At 41.7% G+C, this 13,510-nt stretch overlaps 1 protein-coding gene across 1 annotated transcript in view; it reads left to right on the top strand.

Annotated features, from left to right (window-relative positions):
• WDFY4 (WDFY family member 4) overlaps positions 1-13,510 on the top strand; it is a 4,454,583-nt gene that overhangs the window by 2,209,766 nt on the left and 2,231,307 nt on the right. Inside the window, exon 36 of the mRNA XM_044055648.1 lies at positions 803-948. Coding sequence (XP_043911583.1) covers positions 803-948 — 146 coding nt within the window. The remainder of the gene's footprint in view (positions 1-802; positions 949-13,510) is intronic.

Genomic DNA, 13,510 nt, shown 5'->3' with positions numbered 1-13,510 from the left:
ATTGTTACAGTGGTAGATAACTACATCATAATTGTATTTTCTAATTATCATGCATACCCATGCTTTCAGCAGTGCATGTGTCAGTGTTTCAGAATCATTTCAAGTTTAAATAATCCATATTAACTAGTTAAAGCTATATACTGAAAACCATTTTGTTTTATGTTCAACTGCAGTATCAAGGATATACACCTTTTCTAAAATCCTGAAAGTACTTTATACCTTTACAACCAATGTAGAAGTGAGTATTGCATATATTCTGTGGTTTTACATCCTTTATGCTTGGTAATAACTACAGGAGGTGGTGACTGTTACTGACCTTGATGTTGTAAAGTACTAGTATGCAGAGGTACAGCAGAGCTTGTTGTATAAAACTGTAAAATATCTTAGTATTGTAGCTACTGCAGTAAGTGATGCAGAAGTAGCGCCACCCTTTCTAATTGGTGCCCATAAATGGAACAGAATTGAATAAAAGTTAATTCAGACCCTACTCATCTTGCATATAGTCTAGTTAATGTATGTAAGTTCAAAAAATAAACAGAAAATGTTTCCTATTCCAAATTACTGTGCTGCGAAAACTAAAAACAAAGCCAGAAAATAAAGACACACACACACACATACACAAAAAGAAAAAAAGACACTATTTGTATAAAGTTCCTCTATTTTTTTTTGGTTTGTTTTGTTTTTAGGTAGTGTATGAAAGTTGGTAGAGAGTATTCAGTATCCTTAATCGAAGGATTCGGGTGAAATTAACTTTGTCAATTGTTGTGCTATTTGGTCAGTAATGCATTTTTCTTTATCCTAGCAACTGAAAAGAAGAATCTGTCAAACCGGGGTGCAGCAGCTCTTTTACAAGCACCACAGTCACCTAAACCACGAAGCAGCAGTCTCACAGCAGCTGTGACTTCAATAAAGAAAAAGTTTACAAGGGGAGTGGAATGCAAAATTCAGGTAAGTGCCCTGTCTTATGTCCAGTGCCTTTCTGAAAGATATATAGCCTTGTCAGTATTATTTTCCCATACAACCACACTGTTGCTGCCTCTACAGATGTGCTGCTGTAGGCTGGATTAGCAGCATATACTTGACTAGATGCCGCGGGGATCAGTTTAAAAATGTATCCATTTTTTTTTTGAGACTGTTGATCTTCACTTGAACTAGTACCTAAAAGAGAATTGTTGATTTAAGTGTGGTGAACGTGGCATAAAAGCAGTTTCTGTACAACTGGTCTAGTAATTTTCATGATGAACTTCTTATTGGAATCATACTAAAATCATGTATCCATATACACAAAAGCAGAGATTCAAAAATGGCTGTTATGGTTATGGAAAAATCCTCCACCTTCTTCTGCGGCAGCTAGGAGCACTATAGCTAAAGGGAAACTTTAAATCCAGTTATTGTATCAGTGGCTGTTGATTGCTACATCTTCCAAAGTGTACCTGAGTGCAGTTTAAACAGCCTCCAGAAATATGTGTAATTATTACCATAGCTCTCAACCTCCCAATGGGATTATCACTCTACAAAGTAAAAAAAATAAAAATAAGCTAATTGGCTGCCCATTCAAAAAGGAGTTGACCTCCTTCCCATATTTTAGAGGAAAACTGTCACTAAGAAAAACTATCTACATATCATTCCTAGTAAGTATATGCAAACGCCCTTAGCAAAACTTTACTACAATAATCATTGCTACTTCATGCAGATACCAAAGCTTTGTTACTCACTCCCTGCCTCTGCAAAAATAAATCTGGATACTCAGAATTTCATAAAAAAAAAAGAGTAGCCCATCTCCTTAATGAAGTGCAATGTAAATGCTTAAATCAAAATTGCATGATCTAATGTTATAACCCAAACCAGCATAAACAATTCTGAAGAGCATTATAGATATCACAGTGTGTACCTTGATTTGAATTAATATGTACAAATCTGTGTAAATATCTGCATTTATTTTGCTCAGTACCATTACTGTTTCTTATATGTAGCACATAACCTTGTATTACTGGCAGCAGTGGTAAATATTTGTGTTTGTAACCAAAAGTCTAACCTTGTAAGCATTTTACGAAACTGTTTTAGTAGGATCAGTGAATGAAAAATTATTGCTTGTGTCTCCACCATAATCTGGACTCGGCATATAATTCTTGGCTATAATACCTATGCTACTTTTCAACATCCAGTGTATGCATGCATATATAACATACATAGATGGATGGAAGATGAATGGCTAACCAGACAGTCCCAAAAATTAATGTATTATTAGTGACGTGTCACGGGATGGATAACCAGACTCGTCCTGTAGCTGATGAAAGGATGATTGGAGCCTTCTGGCCCAGAAATTGTACTTTATTGACCGTTTGGGCAGTTTTTTAATCTCTTTCAACTTTCTGGTTTAAAAGCCTGCGTTTTCGCTTGTTTCTCACCTTTCCTGTAACTAGTCTAGTCCAGATACAGATTTGCTGTATCCAGGACTGTTTATAAGCTTCTGAGTCTCCCAAGCCTTTCTGTGTTGGAGGGAAGCCTGTAGCTTATCAGTGGGAGTGGTAAGCACTAGGTAGCCTATCTACCACGAGTGGTTTCTGGCCCAGAAATTGTAGTTTATTGTCCGTTTGGCAGTTTTTCCATCTCATTCAACTTTCTGGTTTAAAAGCCCACGTTTGCGCTTGTTTCCCACCTTTCCTGTAACTAGTCTAGTCCAGATACAGATTTGCTGTATCCAGGACTGTTTTGTAAGCTTCTGAGCCCCCCAAGCCTTTCTGTGTTGGAGGGAAGCCTTCTAGCTTGTCAGTGGGAGTGGTAAGCAGTAGGTAGCCTATCTACCACAAGATCCAGGTACAGATTCTTAGTTTTAGCACTTGAATTTGCTTACTCGTGCTCAGCACTTGTTCAGAACTTGTTATTAGCGCTAAATAAGCTAAAAATTACTACAGCACTCAACCTTCCTCTTTACCTAGAGGAAAACAGTTTTTGTACCTACTTTCCTCACTTGCTTAGAGAAAAACAGCTCTTATACTCACTTTCCTCACTTGTCTAGAGGAAAGTAGTTTTTTATTCAGGCATGTCCAAGGGTCAGGTTCCAGTGTTTTCTCCTGTCTATCTGATGAATCTGGGCATCTTGAGGCAATGTAGTAATTGCCTCATGTACACAGACAACCCTTTCCTCCAACCACCCAACACCACAACCTGTGAGAGATGCACTTATCCAGCCAAACTGGAGGTAAAGCTCTCTCCAACCAAGACTGAACTTGACAGTCAAGAGGAGAAGGTAAACACTTGCACTACACTACACTACACATATCACATAGGCCCACTAAACCTACACCACCAAAATCCATACATAGAAACACAAAATCATTCACAGAGACTGTCAATAATAATCTGCTCAAGCAACAGAGACCTCCAAAGCAGAAACGCAAGCAATCTCCACTGCCCCAACACAATCCAAATGACACATAGCCCACAGACTCAGTGTGCCAATAAACCACAGCCCATAAGGCAAACCAACATACCCAACACACTAGTCATAGGTGACTCTATAGTCAGGCACACTGATGTCTCACTCACCAGGCTAAACAAGGAGAAGGTTACTGTCAGCTGCCTGTCTGGTGCCAGGATCCGCCACATAACCCACGCACTCAGGTCCCTCCACAACAAGTACAAATATGACTCTGTCATTGTCCATGTTGGTTTGAACAACCTGAGATGTACCTCCCTGGACTACATGAAAAGAGACATGGAAGAGCTCTCTGATCTTCTAGCCCAGGCAGATATGACCCTAGCCCTGAGTAGCATCCTGCCATCACCCAGAATGATACCACAATACAAGGACAAAATGATTGACTTCAACAATTGGCTATGCTTCTGGTGTCATTCTAAGGGGATACAGTATCTGTCTGTCTGGGATGACATGGTCAACAGACCACAATGCTTTTCCAGAGATGGCCTGCACCTGTTACCCCTGGGATTCTGGATACTGGCTAAGGCTCTTGCCGCCCCTATATTGCCTTTTTTAGGCAAGGTTCAAATGACAAATTCACCACCATAACAGGAACAGGCAAGCAAAAACTGAGGGTAATGCTACTCAATGCTAGAAGTCTAAATCTCAAAATGCACTCACTCAAGGCACTCATTAAAATGGAGAACATCGATATCTGTGCAGTGACTGAGACCTGGTTCAAGGCTGTACAGAGCACCCCTACATTACCAGGCTGTAACTCATACCACACTTTTTGGCCATCTAACCTGGACCAGAACACCAAAGGAGGAGGTGTGTCCATATTCTTTAAGGATATTCACACCTCCAGGCTAGTTGCGCAGCATACTGCATCTGAGGTTATCCAAGTGCAACTAACTCTGGGCAAAACTGCAATCCAAATTGTAGCTTGCTACAGATCCCCCAGCATGCTCCAGGATTCCCACTCCTCTTTTCTTGATATACTGCAAAATATTAGGGTTCAACCAAACACCTTAATAATGGGCGATTTCAGCTACCCCACTATTAATTGGGAAAACTACTCTTGTACAAACTCCTTCGCTCAACGCTTTTTGGAATTTATAAATTCCAGTGGCCTGGATCAACTTATCTATACCCCCACCAAGGGCAACAGTATCCTAGACCTAGTCATTACCAACATGAGTGACCGGTGTTCCACACCAGAAGTCAACTCCTCGTTTGTCAGATCTGACCATAAGCTAATCACCTTAGATATCCGCATCCTGCCCCCACCCACCATTAAGGAAACCACAGTAAAAAATTTCTCCAGAGTCAACTTCATGCTTCTTAAGACAGAAGTGGTGAACTTCATGACACCCATGCAGATAGACAATACAGTTACGACTGCTGAATCCTACATAAATGCACTCTATAACACTTACATGAGTGCATGGATCGTGCTTTCCCAAACAGAACCAAGACGCTATCCTTCAAAAAAAGGAAGCCAATCTGGTGGTTCCCTGCCATAAACAAACTCTAAAAGAGAAGGAAGAAACTCTTGCAAAAGAGAGTAAAATCCCATGAGTGGAGGAGCTCCCTGGTCAGCCTCAGTAAGAAGCTGAGATCCCTTATAAGATCCTCCAAAGCTAGCTATGAAAACAAAATCGCCACTAATTCTAAGGGCAACCACAAAGCATTCTAGAGCTATGTCAGGAATCTCAATGGCAACACTCAGGTCTGCTCTGAGTTACAGCACAATGGCACGAAAATTACAGAACCAACTGATATTGCCAACATCCTGGCAGATAGGTTCAGTGCTAACTTTGCCCCCCTCTCAGCCCCTAAAGGGCCCATATCTATGCAGGAAGAATGCAGAGTCCCTGTAATCACATCTATACAGGTAAAAGCTGCACTCTCAAAAACCAAAAACACAACATCCAGGCTGTGCTTTACATGAACTTCAGAACGAACTGACTCCCCACCTAAGCACCATGTTCAATCATAGTCTCACGTCAGGCTTTGTGCCCACTGACTGGCACACACAGCAACAGTTATCCCACTCCACAAAGGGGGAGCCACCACTGATCCTGGGAACTATCGCCCTATTAGCCTGACGAGCCTGGTCTGCAAGGCCATGCAACGTATCATCATGGAACTCATAAACAAAGACATTGGTAACCTCCAAACTCTGGACCCCACCCAGTTCGGGTTTGTGAAAGGCAGATCATGCCTTCTGACCCTGATCGATTTCTTTGAGGCAGTCACCAAAGCCATAGATGAGGGTAAGGTGGTTAACACAGCCTATCTTGACCTCTTCAAGGCTTTCAACACCATCCCCCATTCTGGAATTATAGCTAAACTCACAAAACTAGGTATAAATCCCTACATCACAAAATGGGTTGTCAACTTGCTCACTGACAAAATCCACACTGTAAAAGTTGTAGACTCCGAATCTGACTTCAAACCAGTGACAAGTGGAGTACCACAGGGTTCAGTCCTGGGACCTCTCCTTTTTGGTATCTACTTCTTTGAAGTACAGGCTAATGAAGTTCGCAGATGACTGCAAACTAGGAGCCATAGTCGAGTCCCCAAATGATGCTGACATCCTGCAGAAGGGCCTGACTGAGACAGATGCCTGGTGTCAGAGGCATGGCCTCAAGCTCAATGCCAAAAAGTGCATTGTTATCCCCTTTGGTAAAAACTCTGTACCCATAAACTACTGCATAAATGGCAGTCTACTTAATGCCGAATGTGTTATAAGAGACTTTGGAACCCAGGTGGACAGTAGTCTTTCCTTTGATAATCACATCGCCACAATAGTTAGGAAATCCTTCTATGTGGCACACCTCATCACATCTCCAAAGGGTTCTCATCCAGAAAAAAAAGAGGTCATTGTTCCCCTCCACTCGACACTCATTTAGACCAATTATAGAGTACAACGCCTCTTTTGAAATGTACCTCACAAGACATCTGCAGCAGCTTGAAAGGCCACAGAAGTACCTCACAAAGAGGATTACTGGCATCAAACAGATGCCCTACACTGACCGTCTCAAAAAACTCCAGCTTTACTCTGTAGCATATCGCCTACTTCAAGGAGATCTCTGCCTAACATATAAAGCTATGTTAAACCCAGAGCTGTTGGACATGCTACACTAAAGAAATCCCAATCCCTCCAAGCTACATACTCTAGGGACCTAAACCTTGTCACTACAATAAACAGGACATGCTGGAGGGATAGATTCCTGTCCCAGAGACTTCCTATACTCTGGAACAAGCTACCCATCTATGTCAGGCAAAGTTCCTCATTAGCAGTCTTCAAGAAAAATCTTGATGAGTGGATGGGAAATAGGAAATACACCCCCAAGGATCACTTCTGTGGCTCTGCTCGACAGGAGCACAGCAAATGTACTTTCTTGGGTGGCGTAAGCCAGGGAACCTTGTTGGCTAGGCTTACTTAGGCCCTTGGGCCGATAGCCTATTACCTACCTATGAACCTATGAGTTGCTGACAAGAGCCATTCTGATTCAGATGCATCTTTTAAACCAGAGAAGCTGTATGTCCCAAACTCATTGCAGTCTCATTGATGCTATCCAGAGTGCCTAAGCAGAGCTTGTGAGAGACTGATCCTGTATAGTGGGAAGGTTGGTATGAACTTTAATTAAAAAATATGTATTATTGATTAAGGCTGTTTACATCAAATATTCATTCATCTCTCCATAACCCCCTTTTCCCATGTTTACACATGGGGCAGGGTGTCACTTCAACAGTGATAGTCATCTAGAGCCAAGGTTCACACCACAGGATGGCTAGCAAATATTAACCCACAGTAATTTGCATTATGATAAACCAATTAGTCATACTTAGTACTAGCATAATTTCCATACTGTCATTAATAATTGTGCAGATGATTGAAAATATCCATAACTGTCATATACAGAAGTGCTGCCCCCTGTCTACATAATTAAATTAGAAGAAAGAGCACATTATCTTACAATGTTCTACATCGTCTTGTAGAAATTTGTACCCTTCCTGGCCATGCTGTTGTAATTTGTGTGCTTACAATAAATAGTCACTTCATATTACATGCATACTGCTGGAATATCGCATGAGTAAATATAAAGGTAAGGTCATAGCAGAAGATTGACCCAGGTAATTGTGTTTAAAACATGCAAATCAGCTATCATTTTGTGTGTAATTACATTAGACAGTGTTAAACAGACCTCAAAAAGTAGTGGAAGATAGTTTTATTAGGAGCTTTTGTATGTTGTCAAAATTTCATTTTAAGCACAAAAAGTGTAAAGTATTTTAGTTCTGTTTTGTTGAATTAGTTATCCAACTGGATTTGACTCATTTTCAATGAAGACCTAGGGAGGAAAAATCCATATACAAGAAAGAAAAATACTCATGTAAAACACTCGTGTATAAAAACACAAAACAAAGATCCAACACTTAGTCTGCAAATAAGTCACCTTTGATGTCCTTCTGTATCACTGTTGCAGAATTCTTTACAATAGGAATTCCCTGCCTAGGACAGCCCGATGTCCGGCCAGCATACCAAAGCCTTAGGTTGTAAAAGGGACATCATATGTCACACATGTTCTCTCCGTGCCTGGCATATGGTATAAAGGTGATGTATGGATGTACTATCCTAAGAACTTCTTTGCCACCAGTCGGAATGCCATCTTCGATCTTAAGTCTGAATGCTTGTTCACCTGCTGGTTACCAAACCATTTTTCAGATAAGTGCCCCATTGGGAGTTTTATTCTTAGTTTCCTTTATTTTTGTGGCTGTTGGTTTCATGTCATCCATAAAGGGGACTGTCTAGTTTGGGAGACATATTCCCATAAGGACCATCACGAGCAGTGTTTGTTTTTCTTGAGTGCTTCTCACGACGATACATCTTGTCCTATTTTCAGGCTTTTGTTCCAAAGACCTTGCATAGTTGTCTGTCCTTTAGCCATTTTTTTAGAGAACCAACATCTTAACTCATTCACTCAGTGGAGCTCAGGATGTTTGCACTGTAACTTCCAATGGGCAGAGCCTAAGCTTTTTGACAGAATCAAATTATGTCCTCAGATTTCAAACAAATGTTCATATCTCTAGAATCATAAGGGTTATGAAAGAAGTATAAATTGCAAACTCTTCAGCACAAACTATTTTTATCGTGGTAGTATTCCTTATGTTCTAGTTCTTAAACCAAATTTTATAAGTCACTGTAAATACTTTAACTATTACATTTGTCTTGTTTTGTAAACGACTTACATTATCTCAGCAACCACTCAAGTTGCACACGTACTGGCAGCAGCATTTTATTCGTCTAGCTGAGAGCTTTCATATGAGGCTAAGGAGTTCAGTCCTTGTTACTTGGTTGTTGAGATATTTAGAAAAATTTGAAAATTATATCTAAATAAATAAAGATCATAAAAACAACAGTTAATATCTATTTACATGCATTAGACAGAGGTCAAATATTAATGTAGTTGACTTTGCCATTGTGTAAGATTTAAAATGATATTTTTTAAAACCTTGTACATGGCCTGATTTTGGAATTGTTGATGCAGATATGAACAAGCAATATTTGATGCCCAGAGGCATCAGTGGGGGTTAACTGCAGATGCACCTGGAGGTGTCAGTCCGATGTAATGAGTTAAATTGTTGGTAAAGGTTACCATGGAGGAAGCCTCCCAGCCCAATGGCCAGCCATTTGCAAAGAAGCAGCCCAAGAAAACTCTGTCATATTCTTTGGCTGTACTACCTCAACCAGACGTCTCTCTCAAGGCTGGTGAAGGCCAGAGGACCAGGTGGTTTTTCAGTTGGATTCCTCTGTCACTACCATTTCAGAGGCCGGCATGGATCCAGCTTCTGGCACGTAACTGGATGCTTTGCAGACCTCCGTTTTGGATGTTAATGGGGAACTGCAGCTGATTAGTTCTGAAAGGCTTAGGGGTGTTATGTAAATCATTGTTAGAGAGGGGATTCCCACTACACTTATAGAGTTTCCTCAGGGGTCAGAGCCACCTAAGATCTTTAGCGCTGATGTCCCATTGAAAAAGAAGCCGAAAACTAACCATCTTTCTCCTGCTCCCAAGGATCCTCAAAGTGAATGGCAAGATTTCACACAGGGTCTGTTTATCGCCCTAATGGCTTTGAAACCCCCTCAGGGGGTCTCTATTCCTGCTCCCCCTTGGTCTTCTACTCTTGTTAAGAGGCCTAGGGAGCAGGTTTCATGTAATGAGGATGTGGGTTCTGATGAAGAATCCTTGATCTGCCCCTCCCAGATTCCCTCTCCCTTGGACTGTGGTTCTGAAGAGGAGGAATATATTAGTCCTCATTCTCCTTTTGAGGAGATTGCTTTGGGGATACAGTTTCCTGTATGATGGAACTTTCTGGGACTATACTCAGATCTCAGATGTCCAGCAAAGGTATTATAAACTCCTTCAAATGGAGTCACCCAAGTCCTCTGCTTACCCTCCTGTTCTTGCTGTCTTGTTATAGAAACCTTTTCTGAAGCATCTCAGGCTCCTGACTCCCAGCCTCCTGCTTCTAAGAAACCTGATAGGTTTTATAAGGTGCCAGAGGATTGCAAATTCCTTTACAAGTGCCTCTCTGCTGACACTTCTGTTATTTCTTTTGCTTCTGATAAGCCGTCTAAGCTTTTACCTACAAAGCTGCTCCCCTCTGAAAAAGACAGCAGAACTATGGAGAGGATGGGTAAGAAAGTATATACTGCTGTTACCCTGGCCGTTAGAGCTGTGAATTACCAGACAGCCATGACCAGATATGTTTTGGCTCCTGTGTCTCAGCCCTGTCAGGTTATTTCAGATTGTGCTCACTCTGAGGGGAAGACATGAGCTCTTTCTTTACTATGGTCATCTTCTCAAATAGCTCATCATTCCATTAAATGGAGTTATGATGCAGCTGATACGTCATCTAGAGCTGCTGCTTTTGGTTCTGTGTTGAGGAGGTATTCCTGGCTTTGCCTTTAGCCTTTGCCTGATGATATTAAGGCTAAGTTGATGGATGGCTCCTGTGGATAATAAACATCTCCTTGGTGGTGCTGCTGCTGCTGAGCTTTTTAATCCCTTCAGGAAAAGGGTAAGGCTTTGTAGGAATTGAAACATATTTTTGTTTTGCCTGTTCCCAAGTTTTAGAGAAATTACCCTACTGAACTGCCTTTGTCCACAGACAGTCTCACCCTCCTCCCAAAGGTAAAAAGAGTGGCAGAAGGGCTCCTCCTGCTAAGTCTACTCAAATTCCTACAACTCAGAAACCTCCTTTTCCAGGCAAGCCAGGTTCTGTCTGACTATCCTCCCTTCCTCTCTCCTCAGTCATGTTCCTCTTTCTTTCCCTTCCAATTTGGTTAAAGATCACTCAGGATTCTTGGGTTCTATCCATCATATTTCAAGGGTATTACATGGTTTTGAAATCTTTTCCCACCATTTCTGGGCATTCCTCAGCCTCCTCAGGAACAGCTGCCCTTTTTTTCAGAGTTTCCTCTGAACCTTTTATCTCAAGGAGCAATTCATGAAGTAAAGGCTCCTCAAAAAGGGACAGGATTTTACTCCAGAATGTTCTGGTTCCCAGGAAAGAAGGCACCTTGAGACCCATTCTGGATCTCTCTTAGCTCAACACCTGTTTGAATGTTCCTTCCTTTCAGATGTTACAGATGCTATCCCTTCAAACTTTGTTTCCTCTTCTTCTTCCTCAGGCTTTCCTAGTTTCTCTGGATCTGTAGGTTGCCTATCGCCATATCCCTATTTATCCGCTTTTCAGGAATTGTTTACATTTCTGTTTCTTACTTGTAGTTTCAGTTCTTTGCTTTGCCCTTTGGCCTCTCTACTGCCCCAAGGGTCTTCATCAAATGCCTCGCTCCTGTGAGTGCTTTTTGTGGGTTGAGGGGGAATTCAGTTATTTCCTTATCTGGACAACCTGCTCATTCAGGCTTCCTCACCAGTCACTTTAGTTCAGCATCTTCACTTTGCTATGTATCTCATGCAAAGCCTAGGGTTCACAGTGAACTTCCAAAAATCATTCCTATCTCATTCTTAGGATCATGTGTTTCTCAGTGTGCATGCTCCAGACTATTCCATTGCTGGCGCCTCCTCCCAAGGCTTTTAACTCTGATTGCATTCTTTTGATCCCTTCTTCCTCTGGACTCTGTTATGGCCAGAGAGTTTCTCAGAGCTCTGGTATACATGGCTTCCACCTTTCATATGCTTCCTGTGGCCAAGCTTCAAATGAAAAAGTGCCTGTGGTTTTTAAAGTCCGTCTGGCTTCAACAGTCTCATTCTTAGGATTTTTTGATTCTCCTTCTCCGTTGCCTCAAAATGGAACTTCAGTTGTGGATTCATCAGTTGTCTGTCAACCTAGGGCTGCCTTTTCAACCTCCAGTCCCCACTCCGTAAGTCTTTTCAGATGCTTTAGACATGGGGTCGGGGGATTCCTTCAGTCCTCTGAAAGTGCAGAGCCTTTGGTCTCTTTGTCAAAAGAAAGACCACATCAATACCAAAGAGATGAGAGAGCTTCTGCAAGCCTTTTCCTACCAGGGCCCCTCAAAATCTTCACAGTCAATGCCACAGTGATGTGGTCCATCAGCATGCAAAGAGGGGGGGACGAGATCTTATCTCTTGTGCGGACTTGCACTTCAGGTTTGGGATCTAGCTGTCCATTATCAGGTGGCTCTTCAGACTGTTTGTATTCCTTCAGATCAGAACATTGTAACAGACTCTCTGTGGAGGTCCATAACACAAACCTAGGAATGGATACTTCACAGAGATGTGTTTCTGGACATTGGTCATCAGTGGGGTACTCCTCAAGTAGATAATTTTGCCTCCCGTCTGAACAGACAACTTCCTTCCCATGTCCTCTGGCTTGGAAGGTTTATGGACTCCCTTTTCCTGGAAGGAGACCTCTCTTTATGCCTTCTCTCCTGTTCCTCTCGTACCACGTGTCCTGTTCAAAATAGAACAGGTTGCTCCCAAAATCTTGTTGGTGACTCCCTTTTCACCCAGACAGCATTGGTCCCCCTCTTCTTCTGCATTTCACTAAGGGCAGTCTTCACAAGTTACCTCACAGGATGGACCTACTCACACAAAGCAAGGGGTCTCTCATCTATCCCCACTTGTCCACTCTTCAACTGACAATGTGGAAGATAGGGTTTTGATCCCTTTTAGGCACCTTTTTTTTCTGAGGACGTGCTTAGGATTCTACAGGAGGTTGGGAAATCTACTACGAGAAAATCTTATTTATCCAAATGGAAGATATTTACTGTCTGGTGTCTTTCTCATAAACTGGACCCAATTTCTGTGGAAGTTCCTTTGGTTCTGTCTCTTATTTGTGTGATTTGCGCAATGCTGAATCAGCATACTCTTCTGTTAAAGCCTACCTGTCAGCTATTTCTGCTTGTCTGACTTTGACTCCCCCTTTAGCTTCTCGATTTGAGGTCATGCAATTTCTTAAAGGCGTCCATATTAGGCATCCCAAGAAGCCTATTCGTCTTTCCTGGGATGTTAATTTTGTCCTAGAAAAATTGACTCAGGCTCCCCTTGAGCCTGCAGCTTCAGCTTCCTTACAGCATTGTCCTTGGAAGACTGTTTTCTTTTGGCCCTTACATTAGCCATGTGGGTGTCTGAGCTGCAGGCCATTATGGCTGTTCCTCTTTTTGGTGTTTCATAATGACAGGGTGTCCCTTCATACTAATTCTTCTTTTATGCCTAGGGTAGTTATTGAGTTGTCTCTCTATTCATTTGCCCAATTCTTTCCCTTCTCCACAATCTGCTAACGAGAAGGTTTTTCACACCTTGGATTTGCATAGACAACTCAGACATTATTTGGATAAAAATAAAGCCATTTATAAATGTTGAGCATCTTTTTGTTTCTTTTCCTCCTAGGTCTTGAAGTTTGGCTGTTCCTAAGCAAACCATTTCTTCTTGGATTTCTAAAGCCATTTCCTTTTGTTACTCTTTTCATGGGAAAAGCCTTCCTTCTTCTGTTAAAGCTTATTCTACCAGGGCTATGGCTTCTTCTGGTGCATTTTTCAAAGGTTTGGACACTTAATTCTTTTCTTGAGGCAGCTACTTGGAATTTTGTGCA

The sequence above is a fragment of the Protopterus annectens genome, chromosome 14.part0 (genome assembly GCF_019279795.1).
Source record: "Protopterus annectens isolate FY-2018-M chromosome 14.part0, PAN1.0, whole genome shotgun sequence".
Classification (NCBI taxonomy): Eukaryota; Metazoa; Chordata; order Ceratodontiformes; family Protopteridae; genus Protopterus; species Protopterus annectens.
This window is presented reverse-complemented; position numbering and strand designations above follow the sequence as displayed.